We start from the raw sequence: 19,549 nt of genomic DNA on the forward strand, positions 1-19,549 counted from the left end.
AATTCCAGGTAAAGGCAACAGATGCAGATCCTGGAGTGTTCGGTCACATCACGTATTCCTTTGTTAATGATGTGGGCAAGGACCAATTTAGCATTGATGCAAATGGTCAGATCACCACTGTAGAAAAGCTTGATCGTGAGGACCCAGCCAATAAGGACATTGTTCTGACAGTGGCAGCCCAGGACTCAGGTGGACGTGTCTCTTACTGTACAGTACAAGTTACTCTGTTGGATGATAATGATAATGTACCTTGCTTCCATGCCACAGAGTACCGAGCTTCAGTCAAATCTGATGTGGCTAAAGGTTTTTTGGTGACACAGATTCAGGCTTATGATCCTGATGATGGCATTAATGCTAAAGTGACATATTCACTGTACAGTGAGGCACATGTTCCAGTGGTAGACATTTTGGAGATAGACCCAGACAACGGTTGGATGGTGACTAAAGGCAGCTTCAGCCACTTGAGGAACTCTGTATTATCCTTTTTTGTGAAGGCTATGGATGGAGGAAGTCCAGTCCGGCACTCTTTAGTGTCTGTCTACATCCATGTTCTTTCTCCAGATGCCTTCATTCCTTCCTTCAGCCAACATCAATACTTATTTAGCATGCCAGAGGACACCCCCATAGGTTCTGCCATAGGGACGGTGCGCCTCAGCACTTCTCCTGAACATGCCTTGGTGTCTGCTTCCTTTGCCCTGGTTAACGGAGAGACTGGAGAAAACAACCAAGATGGGGTGTTTGTGGTGGAAAAGGATACAGGTGTGATCAAGCTTGATAAGTCCTTGGACCATGAGGTGATAAAAGGATACCATTTCAAAGTTACTGCCACTATACAACAGGCTAAACTGGATTATGTGACTTCTGTTGATGTTGAAGTCAAAGTACTGGATCTAAATGACAACAAACCAGCGTTTGAGGCCAATTCCTATGAGGCCACAGTTATGGAGGGAACATCAATTGGAACCAGAATCATTCAAGTCCAAGCTCTAGACCCAGACTCAGGGGGGAATGGCCAGGTAACATACAGTCTTGGGACATTAATCCAGTCAGAAGTGGATTCAGACACGTTGATTGGCACCTTTAGCATTGACAGCAACACAGGCTGGATCTCTACACACAAATACCTGGACCATGAGACCAATCCATCCTACACATTCACAGTGGTGGCCTCAGACTTTGGGGAGAGCCTGTCTCTTTCCAGTACCACCACTGTGACGGTAGCGGTGTCAGACATCAATGACAACCCGCCCAGGTTCCTGGAGCAACACTATTTTGGTTCAGTTCAGGAGAGCGACCCGCCAGGCGAGGTGGTGGCTGTGCTGAACACCAGAGATGATGACAGCTCTGCCGTTAATCGTCAAGTCAGCTACCACATCACTGGTGAGTACCACTGTTAATGTCTGCTAGTGCATTGCTACCATATAGGCAGACATGAATGCTGATATTGGATAATTCTACAAAACCCTGGATTTTGTCCAATTATGTTTTTATTACATTCAATGCCATGTTATTCTATTTTTTGCTTTCCAAAATATTTGTGCATGATCACTTTAGTAAAGTTAAAATTAGGGAAAGATTGTTTTTAATGGCAAGTAAACTATAGTTAATGGATGGTTAAGGGTGGGCAACTAAAACAGTTGGTTAAGATTAGGGAAAGATCGTAAAAGGTAAATGTTAATTTAAGGTCTTTGACAGGATGCAAACCTTGGTGTACTGCATGCAATTCAGACACTGTACATCCTTCATCCTGACCTCCACACCCTTAAATGAGACATATTATGCTCATTTTCAGGTTCATACTTGTATATTGGGTTTCTACTAGGACATGTTTACATGCTTTAATTTTCTAAAAACACGTTGTTTCTCATGCTGTCTGTCCGTCGGAGTATACCTGTTACTCTCTGTTTGAAATGCTTGCATTCATAATTCGGACAATGGTCAGAGAACAGACTTTGCTGATTTGCAACCTGGCAGAAAGTAATAATGACGTTTGGATTTCCTAGGAGACTAAGACAGAGGACTACCATGCCAACAGTAGATAGAGACCTAATTAAGGACTTTTAATAGGAAGGAAATCCTTCCCCTAATGGCATTGTAATGAGTATCAGCCAGACAGCTAGAGTGAATGACAGACATGTGAGTGATGTGACCTTATTGCTGACAGCTAAAGAGGAAGGAGGCAAGGGGGAATGAGATGAAGATATACAGTAGATATAGAGAACAGAAATGTCTGCGAAACCAAGCAAATGAGATGTCGAGAATACTGATAAATGTGACCTTTCTCACTTCAAAGACAAAAGCACTCTATGGTACCTTATATAAAAGTGCCGAAGCAAATCACAACAGAACATAATCATACATTCTGCTGTGAAAAGATTGTCTCGGTTTTATTTATAGCGGTACTGATGTTGCCTGACAGAAGGGAAGATATTTGAATTGAATTGAAATTAATTTGAATTTTTTAAAAGAATTTTTACTTTACATTTAATTATTATCTTTGTTATCTGGGGATGTGCACAATTTCTTCATATATTATTTTATTAACCAACTAGTCATGTCCAGTCGTTTAGCTCCAATGCCCTGATATTGTTTTTGGCGTTGTCCATGGTGACACAGACAAGATTGTTTTCAGGAAGTATTTCTTTGAGACTTTTGGCCATCAGCTCTCCGGTGTGGTCCTCTGGGAAATATGACTACATAATACCTAATGACTAGATCCCTAAACCCCTTCTTCTCTACGGTGTAAATGGAGAACATGTCTTTGCAGAAGTACCTCGTGATGGCAGACCTGATTTCCTTTGCCTGGTTGGAATTTTTATCTTAATTTTCATAAGGCACCAGCATGTGGCAAACTTTGCAGAGGATGGTTTTATGGTCCGTGTCTGACTTTCTGTAGCCAAACCACATAAAAACGACAGAAGTAACCCCCCCATTTTGCTACAAGCTCTTCTTGTTTTGGTTGCGCTGATTCTCAGACCATTTCTGCATGTTGTGTCCTATCCATGTTAGCAAAACAGCAGCTCTATGGTTCACTCCAGCTACCCTCCCACTTGAAAGGCTCAGAATGTTAAGTGGCGTCCAGAGGTTTTTTGACATTACAGTAGAAAGAATATAGAAAATTCATAAGACAGACATTTCTATATTGTTTTTAAAATATATACCATTATAGCGCAAAGGCCTATTGCCAGGGTAACTAACACCACAGACCAATTCATTTTGCAGTCACAAGAGTGCATTTAATTTATTTGTCATGAGAGAAATGTTAGTATATTTAACTGCTCTAGAGTACTTGAATGAAAAGATATTGAAGCCTTATATTCACACATGTATTTAACATATTGCTTTTAGTATTATTACTTGTTATTTATATTACCATTTGTTTATATTAGATATCTCACAGGATATTTGAAATATGCCGCACTTAATCTGTTAAACTTGATGTCTTTTATGTGCAAAAGCTACAGTAATAGCGGATTTGGAAAATCCACAGAATCCTTTTTAAGACAGCTTATCGAGGAGAGAACTGGTAAACTCTGCAAGGCCCTTTCAGTCCAATCCACTTGCCAAGCACCTTTCTGACCAGTTACATTTGTGACTAATTCTTTATTTCTATTGTGGATTCATACTAATTAAAATGCACATGTATGTACATACGTTTTGATTTTCAAACTAGTTTTGAATTTGGCTGCCAGTTGATATTCCTTTGTAATTGCCACTGTTATGTAATAGTGGTATACAGCCAATCACAAAGAGGGAGGTCACATTCAGATGTAGAGACTTTTCTGTGGTCAACAAAAACAGATGGCAACATGCAAAACATTCATCTCAGAAACTGGAACATGAATAGCACACCAAGCCACACCTGACAAGTTAGATTGTTAAAGTTTTCAAGTTTGGCTATAGTAGCTGTAACTCATTTTCATTTTTTAAATGGAAATAACTGTTGTGAGGGATGCATAATGGCTTGTTTAGGACTGAAAACACAAAGTTTAGGACTTGAACTTGTTGGTCTTCATTAGGGACTCAGGACTTAAAGGTGCCGTAGGTAGGATTGCGAAGATCCAGGACTTAGCCAAAATATTTGAACATCGACAACTTCTCAGTCCCTCCCCCCTTTCCGCTAAAGCCCAAAACGGTCTCCTAAGCCCCTCCCCCCACAAGGGAGAATGAATGCGTGTGCATGAGCAGTGATTGACACGCAGCTAGACACCCCCCCCCTGGCCCTGATTGGTGCATCTGAACAGGGAGCTGTGGAATTTTGCATATCGCACTACAGGCTGTAGGTGGTGCCAGAGGAGCCAGATTTTTTTTTTTAAATTACCTGCTTCATCTAGTTCTACTCGAACATAGGGTCAGTTTCAGCAAATATGACAGAAAGTTAGTTTTATAAGGCTTACCTACTGCACCTTTAATAGCAAAGACTTGAGGCTTCATTTTGTCCCACCTCTGCAAATAAATGGAGTACTTGTTATTTTAACACTGATATAACACTTTACTGTAAATTACTGTAAATTGTAAAATGAGTCCCAAACTCCATGTAAACCTCCATGTCTAAAATATTCTTCACTGATCCTATCTCTCACTGCCCTGTCTCTCCAGGTGGGAATTATCGTGGTGTGTTTGCACTGGGTCTGGTTCAGGGTGAATGGAAGATGTATGTGAAGTGGCCGCTGGACAGGGAGGAACGTAACCTCTACATCATCAATGTCACTGCCAGCGATGGACTCTTTGTTTCTCAGGCAACAGTGGAGGTGACAGTGATAGACACCAATGACAACAGCCCCATCTGTGACCAGGTAAGGAAGGAAACTGCTTGATGCGCTTTTTAAATGACAGATGCAACCACAGTGATGGTTAAAGTCATTTAATTTCATGTGTAATTTCATTCTTAATTTATTTTCTGTGTGTGTGTGTGTGTGTGTGTGTGTGTGTGCATGTGCATGTGTGTGTGTACATGTGTGTCTGCAGGCTGTGTACACTGCCTCGGTTCCAGAGAATGTCCCAGTCAACAGTGTGCTGCTGAGGGTTGGAGCTACAGATGCAGATGTGGGCGTCAGTGCCTGGATCCAGTACTCCTTACATGGTCCTGGATCCCAGGACTTCAGCATGGACCCAGACACTGGTATGATTGAAGTGTGGCTTTGAAAACACACCCATACATTTCACAAATCGGAATAAGGGGAAATAAAAGAATGGGATTAAGGGAAAAAGAATTAACACAATAATGGCAAACAATGAATGAAGCAACCTTAATATGCAGAATCAGACAAATCGGCAGCAGCTTTAACTCTAAGGGAGAGTAACACCTACGAAGGCCCTGTTCACCCTACCTTTCCCTGCACAACCCAGAGCATCAACCCAGTTTACAGGCAAACAGAGTTTTGACCTACTCGGATAGATGAGTGGATGGATTAGATGAAGACACTTGGAACTCAGTTTCCTCAGCTGGTTATTTCCCTTGCAGTATCTGGTGTTTTGTAATCCTTCCCATCACATTTTTTTTTTTTTTTTTGGGGGGGGGTTAGTATTTCGAGTTTGCTAATCCCTCCCATCACATTTATTGACCCTCAATTTAATCTGAAATAAACTTTTTCTTTTTGATATTAAATATTCTAGTCTCACTAATCTAAATCTCACATGATGATAATCTAGAGAAATTTAGCTGCAAGTAGAATACAAACATAACATTATTATTCAGCATGTTCAGCAACGAAAAAAAGCATCTTATAGGAGTGAGGTTACCTAACAAAACATCAAGGCATTCCTATTTCTGTACATATAGCTTATACTGTATATATGAGTATGAGCATCTGTGTATACAGAAAATAAATGATTAAACTTTGATGAAATAAAATGCTTGCTTGGGTGCTTGGTTCCAACCTCCTTCTCCCTCCTGAGGAACAGAGGGGGTTTAAGATGCTACGTGTTGAAGCACTCTCTGTTTACAGCAGGATTGCTGTGAGACAAAGCTTTCCTGTTGTTTGTGTGCTTTTGACCAGGTATTTGGATAATTAACATGTTACTGGAAATGTAAACATCAGTGTCCTAGATTAAAATCTCGAGTCCTCTGATGCAGTCTTTACTCTTCTGAAATGTAAAATCAATTAGAAGGTCTCAGAGCGTTGTGTGTTAAATAGGTTGCAAATCCTGTAATCCTGGAGTCTTCAACAAAATTGCTAAATTCTGGATGAGTTTAGGAATTCACCAAAAGGCCATTCACACTACAATGGAGTGAAATGCAGCAGTAAAATGGGGCAAGGTCACCAGCCTATCACATTGCTTACACAGTTGGACACACATTTATTCCTTTGGATACTTCAGAACCAGTTTGACACACTGTCACTGCACCGTATGGCTCCATCTCTTAATGTTTTTTCCAACCTCTCCAGGCGAGATCAAGTCATCTATGATTCTGGACCATGAGATGACACCCTACTACCGACTCGTATCCCAGGCAACTGATGGTGGTGGGCGATGGTGCCGTGCTGAGGTACAGCTGGCAGTTACTGATGTGAATGACAACCCTCCCATCTTCACCCTGTCACAGTACACGGCCAGTGTCTACGAAGACACCGCTACCAAAGCCCTGCTCACCCGCATCCAGGCCATAGACCCTGATGAAGGTGAGACTGCTAATACTGCTGGTGGTACCACTGCTGCTAGTAGTGCTTCAAATGCTGCTATACTCTGTTTATCCATAAGAAACCCTTCATATATATGAATATACATTCAAAGTGCATTAATTTAGAAGAACAACAGACAGATGAAGATGACACAATTCAAAAGTAGTTTAAATGGAAGCAGAGGCAGATCAGCCTGTTCTCATGAACCATTCGTTCAAAAAACAAAAAAACGTTAAGCACTGTAATTCGTAAGTGTAGCCCTCTTTTGCCTCAGAGGGGTGTTAGTGTAACCTGGGTCCTAGGGTATGGTTCTCACCTGTTAAGCCTGCTGTATAATCAGTGTAGCTTAAATGCCCCTACGGTATAAAGGTTATACTAACCAGTGAGTGGAGCCGGAGTCATTAGTACAAAACACAACTGTATTATAATAGCAAAATCAACATTAATCAACATTTACCCTTATCATCCGTAGTGTGGGTACAGAGTATTTCAATTTATTTATCTAACAATTGCAAACGGATATAAATACCCTGAATAAACCAGTAACTTAACATACAGTAACAATATAAAAAAAAATACAAAAGCCGGCAAAATAAAATAAACCCCCGTTGCAGGCCTGTTAAAGTTCGTGTTGACGGTTGATATGTAGTACTCACTGTCCTTTTAGCCACAAAGTGAGCCAAAGAGTGTCTCTCCCTGCGTTCCCAGATCAATAGGCCCACGCTGACCAACAATGGCTGTTGATCCACTGCTTTCCCTCGTAGCCGGAGGAACCACTGGCTTTACCCTGGTCACCAGTGGCGCTTTCCGGGTGACGATGCTCCCTCGGAGGCTACTCAGTGGAACCACAGGTGTGCCGGGAATCCTGTGGCGCTAACTGAGCAGCGTTTAAACTACAACAAATCTCTCAGCAAGACATTTCTCACTACACAAACTTTATGTTTACCTCAGAGCAACTGGTGGCTAGCCTAACTCCACACGTGGCTAGCGCTAGCAGTAGTAGGCTAGGCTAACCTCCTCAAACTTGAAACCTCAGTAACGTAAGTAAATAACACGGCAAACCCCCGCGCTCGCAGGTATTGATCCCCGTTTTATTTTCCCTCGCTTTTTGCGACGGAGTTTAATACATACTTTCCGTATAACGTCCAGTTTTGGCAGCTATCTCTCTGTTCGTAGCTAAACCACACTTCTCTCTTTTTCTTCTCTCCTTCGTCTCTCTTCCTCTCGTCTCACCGTGTGTCTCTTCGATCCCACAATCATCCCGCCCCCTGAGCAATCTGATAGGCGGAGAGTGATAAATGACAGTGAACCTTCCTAATGAGTGTGTTGTCTCCGCTTTCAAGCTAGGTTTCCCCACTATGAGTCAACTACAGTACATAAACCACAAAAGTAACCAAAGTAGCAAACTTCCCACATCCGTTAGGGCAAATAACTAACTAACTTACTAATAGCTATACCGAGTAGGTTAGAAAATAATGCCTAGTGTTGAAAAGCAGCTAGCTAGTAGCTAGAGGGTTGTGAACTAACCCTGGGCTACACCCCCCCCTTTCTAAAGGTCTGGATGTCCTCATCTGACTGTTTGCTGATGACCCAACTTCCTGCCCCCCTATCCCCTGACACATACTGTCCTAGAGGGACACTGATATCTGTATTAAAGGGATATGCAGATTCCTAAACCCCTGTGCACAATCTCTATTGGCTGGTCTGAAGGGTTACCAAAATCTTTGTAATTTAATCTAACTACAGGCTTGACAGTACGCCTCACCCTCTTTACAGGCTGTGACTGCAACCTCTCAACTGAGTCTTCCCTTAATGGCAAGTCCCCGGCCTCACTGTGTGCACTGTCTGGTGAGCTACCGACCAAGGGCACCACCCCTTCCCATGTCTGTTCGGCATCAGACACATCCTTAGCTCCAGGGTCATCACTGTCGCCATGTTCTGGGACTTCTTCTTCACCCTCAGCGCTGTCTGATGACTCCGTTTTTTCACTAACCCCCACTTCGCTCTGTGTGTTGGGGAGATGAGACCTTGTAAGAACATCCTTGTTTTGGACTAGTGTCTGCAGTCCCCGTCTAAGCAAACTTCCATTCCGACTGGGGAATATGTCCTCATCTGAGTCTGATTGATCGCTGCTGGGTCCTCCCAGAATTCTTTCCTCTCCACGCATCTGTATGTGCCGTCGCGTCTGGGGCACTCGTGCGTGAGTGTGGGTGGGACGGGTCTGTCTCTCGTGCTCTTCAGGCAGACGTATCAGGCACCCTATAGGAAGCAGGTGATCTCTGTGAAGAATCTTTATCACCTTATTCCCTCTTTCAGGCTGGAGACGATACACTGGTAGGTTTGGTAACTTCTGTAGAACAACATAGGGTCGAGAATCCCATTTATCTTTGAGCTTTCCCTTTCCATTGTCTCCAAATGCACGGACGAGCACTCTGTCTCCCTCCGCCAGCTGGTGTGGGCGGACACTTGCATCATACTGCCTTTTGTTTCTTTGGTGCACTCCATCTGAATTATCAACAGCCAGGTGGTAAGCTTGTTTCAAGTTTTCTCGTAACTTCTCTACGTAATGCCGATGTCTCACTTCCTCTTCTTCTTCAATGGTGGTCTCAAAGCACAGATCGATTGGAAGCCGTGCCTCCCGCCCAAACATCAAGTAGTAGGGCGAGAACCCGGTAGAGTCGTTACGGGTGCAGTTATAAGCGTGCACTAACGCTGCAACTTGTTGGCTCCACTGTTGTTTCTGATGTGGCTGCAGGGTCCCCAGCATCGACAGGACGGTCCGGTTAAACCGCTAGGGTTGAGGGTCACCTTGAGGATGGTATGGCGTCGTCCGCAATTTTTTTACCCCTAGCACCTGGAGGAGCTCCTTCACCAACTTGCTCTCAAAATCCTGTCCTTGGTCTGAATGGATCCTTGCTGGTAGACCATAATGGACAAAGAACTTCTCCATCAGTACCTTGGCTACAGTCACTGCACGCTGGTCTTTGGTGGGATAAGCCTGGGCATATCGGGTGAAGTGGTCGGTCACCACTAATATGTTGGAGATACCCCGAGAATCAGGCTCTAGTGACAGGAAATCAATGCACACAAGATCTAATGGTCCGGTGCTAGCGATCTGGTGCAAAGGAGATGTTCTGTGTGGAAGTGTCTTCCGGACCACACATCGGCCGCAGTTCTTAATGTACGTAGTGATGTCAACCATCATTTTTGGCCAGTAGAAACGGTCTCGCGCCAGTGCCAGGGTGCGCTCAATGCCTAAATGACCAGACTCATCATGCAGGGATTTCAGGACTCTCACTCTGTATTTCTCAGGTAGGATCAACTGAAAAATGGCTTTACTTTCTTGCTTGCTTATCTTCCTGTATAGCAGCCCATTCACAAACTCCAGCCTTTTCTCTTCTCTCCATAGCAGAACAAAGTCAGGATCATCACCTGCTTGGCTAGGAGGCCACACTCTGTCTAACATGGCCCGCCTGACCTTACTGATGACTGGGTCCTGTTCCTGTGCGACTTGCAGCTCATCAGCACTCACTTGCTCCAGAGGTCCTGTAGCAACCCTTGTAGGGTATGCGTAAGCCTCGGGGATCGCCTGCGGGGAGGCTCCTAAACTCTCAATGTATCTGGACATATGTGGGGACTCACAGGAACTAACACGTTGGCACACTGCTTTCACCCCTTGTGGCGACAACCAGCCCGTATCATCGGCCACATTTCGGGACAATAGATCCGCATCCACGTTCTCTCTTCCAGGCCTGTACTGAAGCCCGAATTCATAGGTGGACAAGGCTGCTAGCCATCTATGGCCTGTGGCGTTCAACTTGGCCGTTGTCAGGACATAGGTGAGGGGGTTGTTATCGGTTCTTACGGTGAATTTGGCTCCATATAAGTAGTCATGGAACTTCAGTGCCAGAAACTCAAGTTGGTGGACGGGATAGTTTCGCTCTGGATTACTCAGTTTCCTACTAGCATACGCAACAGGACGTAAACCCTGTGGATACTGCTGGTTTAACACGGCGCCTAATCCCTCAAAGCTGGCGTCAACGCGGAGTATGTATGGCTTGTTGGGGTCAGCAAAGGCCAATACAGGAGCATGAGTGAGACAGTACTTGATCTTTTTAAAGGCCTCTGTACACTCTGGTGTCCACCGGTCATTGAAAGGCTCCGATTTCCGAAACAGGGGACTACTGTCTTTCTTGGGTGCTTTCCCTTTCTGTGTGGTAGGGTAACCCCTTGTCAAGTCAGTCAGTGGGCGTCCAATGGGCGAGTAGTTGGCGATGAATCGCCTGTAGTACCCGCAAAATCCTAAGAAAGACTGCAGGGTCTTGAGCTCAGTCGGTTGCTGCCACTGAGCCACCGCCCTGATCTTCTCCGGATCGGTGGCGACTCCTGCTGCAGAAACAATGTGCCCCACATACTTGACTTGACTCTGGCAAAACTGGCACTTATCGATGGAAACTTTGAGTCCGTACTCCTCCAATCGATCCAAAACTTTGAACAGCCTTTCTTCGTGCTCTTCAAGTGTCCGACCAAAAACGACGATGTCATCCAAATAAACCAGGCAATGCAGCAGGTTCATGTCTCCCACCACTCGCTCCATTAATCTTTGAAATGTAGCTGGAGCTCCGGAGATGCCCTGAGGCATGCGCTCAAACTGATAGAACCCTAACGGGCATATGAATGCTGTCTTCTCTTTATCTTGTTCGGCCATGGCTATTTGATAGTAGCCGCTCCTGAGGTCCAGAACCGAAAACCATTGGCTGCCTGACAAGCAGTCCAGAGCATCATCCACCCTCGGGACGGTGTACTGGTCAGGAATGTTCCTAGCATTCAGAGTACGATAATCTATGCACATTCTAACTTTTCCATTTTTCTTTCGGGCCACGACGATGGCAGAAGCATAGGGACTCCGGGACTCTTTAATGATTCCAGCAGCCAGCAGCTCCTGCAGGTGACGTCTGATATCATCAAGGTCAGCAGGGGCAAGGTGTCGAGATCTCTCTCGAAAGGGGCGAGAATCACTCACTCGTATCTCATGCTCCACTCCTCTTGCAAGGCCCATGTCCCACTCGCTAACTGAAAACACTGCTGTTCTCTTTGCCAGCTGCTGTGCCAGCCTATGTTTCCAAGCAGGAGGAATAGGTGAGTGTTCAAAACAGAAAAGCTCCGGATCAAGCTGGCCTCTATCACTAGTGTCAGCCTTGACTTCAGTAACCACATCTGCTTGGTAAATGTGTGCGATAACAGAGCCCTTGGGAATGGCTCGCTCTTTGAGGCTCTCATTCTTTATCCATAAAGACACATCACCCTGCTGTATGTGTGAGGGGAGAAGCACACACGGCGGTGAGGTAACTCCAGCTGGCAACAGGTTTAGCGCATCTATGACCAGGATGCTGGGTTTCTCAGTGGTAACAGCGGCTTTGCAGACTGCACGGCGAGATTCGCCAGCGGGAATGGTAAGTGGCCCTGGACCTGTCCACTTGACATGCCCGGCACACTCGTTCCATGGGGAAGACGTCCCATCCCTGCTCACTGGTAGGGTGTTTACTCTCCAGACCTTGGCTGTGTGACTGTGGTCGGTGTGGATTTTATCAGTACTAGGTCCATGGTTAAATGACCTGGCGTTGGTACCTATGATCACAGGCACTTGGTCGGGGCCTGGGGGGTCAGGGCACACAAGAGCTAATATGGGCTTCGGCTGTCGATCATCCCCATCTTCAAGGAACTCTACTGACACTGCCACGTAACCTCTGTAAGGATAGCTTGAGTCTCCTAATCCCCAGATGGCAAGACTGGAAATGGGGTGAAGAGGGACATGGCTCAGATACTTTTGATACCACTGCTCAAAAATGATGGTCACTGTGGAACCACTGTCCATCAACGCATGACAGTACCGGCCTTCTATAATCACTTGACTCAAGGAGGGGTTTCCCACTAGACCATCAGGGATGCTTGGAATTCTAGGGGCACTCACCGCACTCGTCTTGGCGTGGCTGTGTCTCAGTGTGGGTTTTTCTGTTCTAGAGGGTGGTTCTCGTTTGGCTTTTTTCAAAGCGTTGATCAACTTAGAGATGACTTTGTTAGAGTATTCTTTAGCAGTACACCTATTTGATACATGGCCATCTTCACCGCATCTGTAGCAAAAGAATGCATCCTGGTGCTGACGTGGTTCAGCGGACCATTTCTGGGGGGCCCCTCTGGTGGAATCATAATGTCTAGTGGGCGTCTCGGTGTCCGGTCCTCCCCTGTCGGCTCTGATGGAGTGTTCTTTAAAATGAACCGCCATGGTCTGGAGTTGGTGCTGTAAGTTACTCACTTGCTGCCGAATATCTGGGGTGGCACTCTTCTCGGCTCTTTCCCCCCTAGTGGGTTGTATAAGATCACCCTCTACAACGGCTGGTGGGTCGTGCCGGTTCTGAGGATATAAGTTGGAGAGCTTTTCCTTTAATTCATCAACCTCTGCTCTCAGACGGGCTGTTTCAGATATAGTGGGTGTGGTACTCTCTGTAGCATTAAACTGTCGCACTGATGCTTTACGTGCACTGGAAGTGGGCTTGCAGCGTACCAGTTGTCGGTCTTCCTCTTCGCGAATCTCATGTAAGAGTGTAAGAAAGGTAGGAGGGTGGTGTTTTCTCTCTCTCAGGCGTAACTGCACCAACTCCATTTCTGACTCAACTGCTCCTCGCAGCAACTGCTCTACTCGGGCCCGGTCTCTTTGGGATGTGTCAAGTCCTCCTTTCTGAACGACCTTGGTCAGCGAGCTTTCAAGTCGTCTCAAAAAGTCTGACAACCTCTCTCCAGAGTGTTGCTGCATGGATCTGAATGCTATATAAAAATCTTCTCCAGATTCTGTGGACCCAAAGGCCTTTTCCAATGCTGTTAGGTAGTCATCAGGGGTGGCGTCAGGGTCGTTACTGCGAACAGCCTGAGCTATATCCAAGGCTGGCCCTCTCAAACATTCGATAATTCTTTTTCTTTTCTCCCGACGGGGAAGTTCACTTTCGTCAATCATCAGGCGTGCTTGGTCTAGCCAGGTGTCAAGGCTCTCTTCTCCAGCAGGGGTGGGAAGGACACCTGAGAAGACTCGTAGTCGTCTGAATGTGTGGCCATCATAGGGTCTTGTGGTCTTCTCAGTGAGGTTCTCCACCACTTTGAAAAACGCGTCCACAGGAACAGAGGTTGGCACATCGGGAGAAGAGGGCTCTGGCTGGGTGTGGCTTCTTGTGTGGGATGGCGACGGCATTGGGAGTGTGGGGTTGGTGCCCCTGGTCTCAAATACTACAGTAGTGACTTCATCATCTGGCCCACTAAGTATCCATGGGCTACCCCCAGCTGTTGAGTACACTTCACTAGGTAGGGCCTCTTTGCTAACTACCTCTTTGCACTCGCAAAGTACTACAAGTCTCTGAGTATGGGGGTCACACAGGTGGCCACGCACACGCACCCTCCCCAAAACCTTTATGCTCTGAAGGGCGTTCTCTATTTCCTCTACCTCTGTGTCATCCGGGACATCACTGACCACTATGGCATGACTAGGATATACTCCCTCCCCTTTACACCAACTCCAAAGTAGCGACATGTTAACGACTGCCAACTGCTCAAGCTTATGTTAACGTGTAAAAGCTTAAAAGCTAGTAACTTCCACTCACTGAATATACTAAAATGACATTCTAAAAAAAAATCCCAGCGGTGCCTCCATTTATGTAGCCCTCTTTTGCCTCAGAGGGGTGTTAGTGTAACCTGGGTCCTAGGGTATGGTTCTCACCTGTTAAGCCTGCTGTATAATCAGTGTAGCTTAAACGCCCCTACGGTATAAAGTTTATACTAACCAGTGAGTGGAGCCGGAGTCAGTAGTACAAAACACAACTGTATTATAATAGCACAATCAACATTTACCCTTATCATCCGTAGTGTGGGTACAGAGTATTTCAATTTATTTATCTAACAATTGCAAACGGATATAAATATCCTGAATAAACCGGTAACTTAACATACAGTAACAATATAAAAAAAAATATAAAAGCCGGCAAAATAAAATAAACCCCCGTTGCAGGCCTGTTAAAGTTCGTGTTGACGGTTGATATGTAGTACTCACTGTCCTTTTAGCCACAAAGTGAGCCAAAGAGTGTCTCTCCCTGCGTTCCCAGATCAATAGGCCCGCGCTGACCAACAATGGCTGTTGATCCACTGCTTTCCCTCGTAGCCGGAGGAACCACTGGCTTTACCCTGGTCACCAGTGGCGCTTTCCGGGTGACGATGCTCCCTCGGAGGCTACTCAGTGGAACCACAGGTGTGCCGGGAATCCTGTGGCGCTAACTGAGCAGCGTTTAAACTACAACAAATCTCTCAGCAAGACATTTCTCACTATACAAACTTTATGCTTACCTCAGAGCAACTGGTGGCTAGCCTAACTCCACACGTGGCTAGCGCTAGCAGTAGTAGGCTAGGCTAACCTCCTCAAACTTGAAACCTCAGTAACGTAAGTAAATAACACGGCAAACCCTCGCGCTCGCGGGTATTGATCCCCGTTTTATTTTCCCTCGCTTTTTGCGACGGAGTTTAATACATACTTTCCGTATAACGTCCAGTTTTGGCAGCTATCTCTCTGTTCGTAGCTAAACCACACTTCTCTCTTTTTCTTCTCTCCTTCGTCATCCCGCCCCCTGAGCAATCTGATAGGCGGAGAGTGATAAATGACAGTGAACCTTCCTAATGAGTGTGTTGTCTCCGCTTTCAAGCTAGGTTTCCCCACTATGAGTCAACTACAGTACACCTCACATAAACCACAAAAGTAACCAAAGTAGCAAACTTGCCACATCCGTTAGGGCAAATAACTAACTAACTAACTAATAGCTATACCGAGTAGGTTAGAAAATAATGCCTAGTATTGAAAAGCAGCTAGCTAGTAGCTAGAGGGTTGTGAACTAACCCTGGGCTACATAAGCATGCCACGTTTTTTTTTGCTATATTCACTACATTAACAGCCGCTGTATAAGAACGTGGCTGGCTGCATAGGGAGGAGGTTGGGGGGGCTCTCAGGACTTACTCTGTGTATTCATAGTCTTGACTCGTTTAAATGTACAAATGGGCACAACGGAGCACACTTACTCTCTGAAGACATTCATGGTGTCACACATGGTTGTTCACATGAAAAGTGACAGAAGTAGTTGTGTGACAAATGAAAAAAGAGCTTTAGAGAGAAGTGCCTATACTTTCACACCTCCACACACCTGGTCAATCACTACACAATTGGGTTAGATGATCCGGCAAGCACTTTGTTTCAGGCACACTGTTCAACCTCTATTGTGTAGCTGACACTCCTCTTGTGGCTTTGCAGCAGGTCTGGGCCGTATGGTGGTCTACTCCCTGGCCGACTCTGCAGGAGGTTCCTTCTCTATTGATAGGACCTCAGGCATTGTGGTCCTGGAGCGCATTCTGGACCGTGAGGTCCAGTCGGCGTATCAGATAACAGTCCATGCATCTGACCAGGGTTCACCGCTGCCCCTCTCTTCATTGGTCAACGTCACTATCACTGTGCTGGACATCAACGACAACCCACCTGTGTTTGAGCGCCGTGATCAGCTAGCTACAGTGCCGGAGGATGTGGGAGTGGGCACTGAGGTTCTGAGAGTGTATGCTGCCAGCAAGGATATCGGGACCAACGCTGAGATCACTTACAGTATCCGCTCAGGCAACGAGCACGGGAAGTTCCACATCCACCCGCTGACCGGTGAGTGTGCTAACCACATCTCTGCATGAGCCGTGGTGTTGGTTAGTATAGAAGTATAGTGTGTGTGTGTGTGTGTGTGTGTGTGTGTATGTGTGTGTGTGTGTGTGTGTGTGCGTGTGTGTGTGTTTGTGTGTGTTTGTGTGTGTAGTCGTATGATCCCCCCTGTTTCTTGTACAGTTGGTTACATATGCGGCTATGTGTCTCTCAATGTAAAGCACTTTGAGTTTGTTGAAATTCTATATACAGTAAATAAAATGGCCACTTCACCACAGCTTTTAAATGTTCAGTGAACAACCAATTGAGAAGGGAACATGTTGAGAAAAGCTATTTGCAGCCAACCAATTCCACAACGTGCTGCTTTACCACAGCCATTGTTACTATCATATACATAATGTTTTGTCTTCTCAGCAATAAAATATGTTTACTTCTCACTCAGTTACATTCCAGATATATGTATCTCCACAGCCTTAATGGGCAAAAGAAAGCTGGAGGTCGGCAGCATCATGTACACTGTGTTTTAAAATACTGTGAAACAGAGAAATAAACCCTCTTATCATGGTTTAACATGGTTATATTTGCATGACCAATCTATGACAAATTTCAAAGAAACACAAAGCAAGTCAGGGAAAGAAAATCCTAAATAAAACAAAAAACACAGTGAAACCTGTCAAACAAATAAAAATGTACTTTCTTAATAAAAAAATTAACCACCAACTCTCCATCCTTCCCCTCAAAACATAACACCCCCCTACAGCCCACAAGCTATTATAGTCCAGCAGATTGTCCATTGTCTGGTAATAGGAATGTTCCACCCTCAATCTAGCCTTGACCAGTCCTTCCAGAACTGGCACTAACTTTACACTGCCAACACCCTGAGCCCTGTTCCTGAATGTTAGCCAGATGGCCAACTTTGCAGACGCGGACAAAAAGTTCAGCAAAGTGTTAATAACAGTCTTTTTTTACTGTATTTTGGACCAAAAATAAACATATCCAAAGAAAAAACCTCCCTGACACATTAACCCACCTTTTAGGAAGCTCTAGCAGAGCTGACAGCCGAGGACACTAAACAAATAAATGTGCTACTGTTTCCACCTGAAAACTAAAAATACGTCCCTCCCCTAGCTCTGGATCCAGGTGCGCTCTGTATCTGTTCGTAGCTATTGCCCCACTCACAATCCTTCACTGAAGGTCTGCTGCCCGCTGTTCAACAGGCAGCTTGTACAGGGAACACCAACTGCCTTTCGGGTAAAGGTCTGGACTAAAAAACTCAGTCCACCTAGACTCTTTCAACCCAGGCAAAGACCTCAGGTTCAGAACCGTGAATCAGGTGTGAGAAGAGTGCCTTCTTCCATGCAGCCTGAAACTTGTCCAGGTGAGGGGTTAAGAAAGACAGTAGCTGGCCTCCTCCACCCCGCCACTCCTCCACAGCTGAGGTGATGGTCAGAGAGGGGAAGCTGTACTCCCACCCCTCACTCCACTGATCACACAGAATCCCGTTCTCTACAAAAGTTCTCTGAGGTTGCTCCAGGGCGGCACAGGCTTCCTTCAATTTGATCAACCTGATGGAGGTGATGTTGCTGTTCGCTTCCAGGACGTCGACAGATGCCAAGAGTGTCTGGCTGCAGATCTCCACTGCGGAGTCTATTCCGGTGAAGGCTCCACTGTCAGGACACCTTCACTGTCAGGACAGGAAATGCACGCAGAAAATACAAAATAAAATTGTGTAATCTCGTTTGATCGTTGATTTATATTTAAATAGTCCTTAAGAAGTTGTTAAGAAACAAAGGTTCCTCAAACAGCCACATTCCCGGAGTCCCATTTGTGTCATGAGCAAAGTTTAGTATCTGCCGCACCTGCAGCACAGAGCTGTACAAAAACGCCAGCAGAGTGAGGTCCATATTCATAGTTTGCAGGAGGAAAAGCTGTTTGTCATAGTCCAACTGCCCAGCTCTCCTCAGCAGCCGTCGGGCTGTGTTTTGCCAGCTTGGGCCACAGTCATAGTTCTCTGGGCAGTCTGGAGTCTAAAGGAGGCAACTTTGGACTGTATATACAGCCCCTGGTCCCCTTCCTGCCCGGACCCAATGTTGACCAGACCAGAAGCAACCCACAATGGCCCTCTGAACGTCCTCCATCAGGGGTAGCAACCATTTCCATTTAAACAAAAAGGAGAGCACACATTCTCCTTCACTCCCTCCCTGTCCTTTTTAACAAATCCCTCCGAGTCCCAAAACACTCCCAAAACCTTTAGCCCTTCATTCCCTCACTCAAATCCCCCAGGCAGACGGGACACTGCCTGATTCCTCCACCGAGCTACTATCAAGGCCACTAAACATCCCCCTGACTGCAGACAACAATATTTATGTCATAGGCAGAGACAGCGAGAGGAAGCTCAAGGTTTGAGGACCGAGGCAGCAAGAAACCACTGAGCCGAGCCCTAAACCTGCACAGCTAGGGCTCAATAGCTAAGCTATGTAGCTGACCCAAAATAAGACAACCATGTCTTATCCTTCGCTGCACAGGAACAGGCCGACTCAGCCCCGCACCCATCTTCACCAAACACTGTGCACTATTATACAACAAACTGACTCAAGACAGAAAACCTTAACCAAAACCAAAAGCTTTAAGTACAGAAAACAAATAAGAGTGACCCACACTCACACACTATCAAACTCTTTTTTTGGGTTCAAAGAGACCAAAATACCAACATTAACATTATACATTTTACACACATCAAGAATGTCCCGAACACAAAAAATGTCCCTGATCAAGTCAAGAAGACAATAGGTTTGTTTCCATGTGTATAATTATTTCCAGGACCTCCTTCAGTCTGTGTGATAATGCTCTGGAAAGCACATTATAATCCGTGCAGAGAAAGGCAACTAGGCGCCAGTTCTTAAATAAGGCCAGGTCTCCTTTTTTTAGGCAGCAGTGACAATACGCGCTCGCTGACAGGAAATGGGAAGAGATCCTGTTCTGAGACACTCCATTAGAACCTCACGAAAGTCTGGTCCAAGAATATTCCAGAACCGTTTGTAGAAGTCTGTGGAGAGACCATCAATCCCCGGTGCCCGTCCTGTGGCCATCTGATTGACAGCAGCTGTCAGCTCCTCCAGAGTTAGCTCTTTAGTTAGCTTTCTCTCCTGGGCTGAGCTGAGGAATCCCCTCCAGGAGCTCACACACAACACACTGAGTCCTAAAG

At 45.6% G+C, this 19,549-nt stretch overlaps 1 protein-coding gene across 6 annotated transcripts in view; it reads left to right on the forward strand.

The window, feature by feature from the left end:
• fat3a (FAT atypical cadherin 3a) overlaps positions 1–19,549 on the forward strand; it is a 224,141-nt gene that overhangs the window by 158,321 nt on the left and 46,271 nt on the right. For all 6 annotated transcript variants that reach the window (XM_036001132.1, XM_036001137.1, XM_036001133.1 and 3 more), the window contains 5 exons: positions 9–1,380; positions 4,600–4,796; positions 4,969–5,122; positions 6,390–6,623; positions 15,958–16,350. In XM_036001132.1, coding sequence (XP_035857025.1) covers positions 9–1,380; positions 4,600–4,796; positions 4,969–5,122; positions 6,390–6,623; positions 15,958–16,350 — 2,350 coding nt within the window. The remainder of the gene's footprint in view (positions 1–8; positions 1,381–4,599; positions 4,797–4,968; positions 5,123–6,389; positions 6,624–15,957; positions 16,351–19,549) is intronic.

Source organism: Sander lucioperca, chromosome 5 (assembly GCF_008315115.2).
Source record: "Sander lucioperca isolate FBNREF2018 chromosome 5, SLUC_FBN_1.2, whole genome shotgun sequence".
NCBI classification, from domain to species: domain Eukaryota; kingdom Metazoa; phylum Chordata; class Actinopteri; order Perciformes; family Percidae; genus Sander; species Sander lucioperca.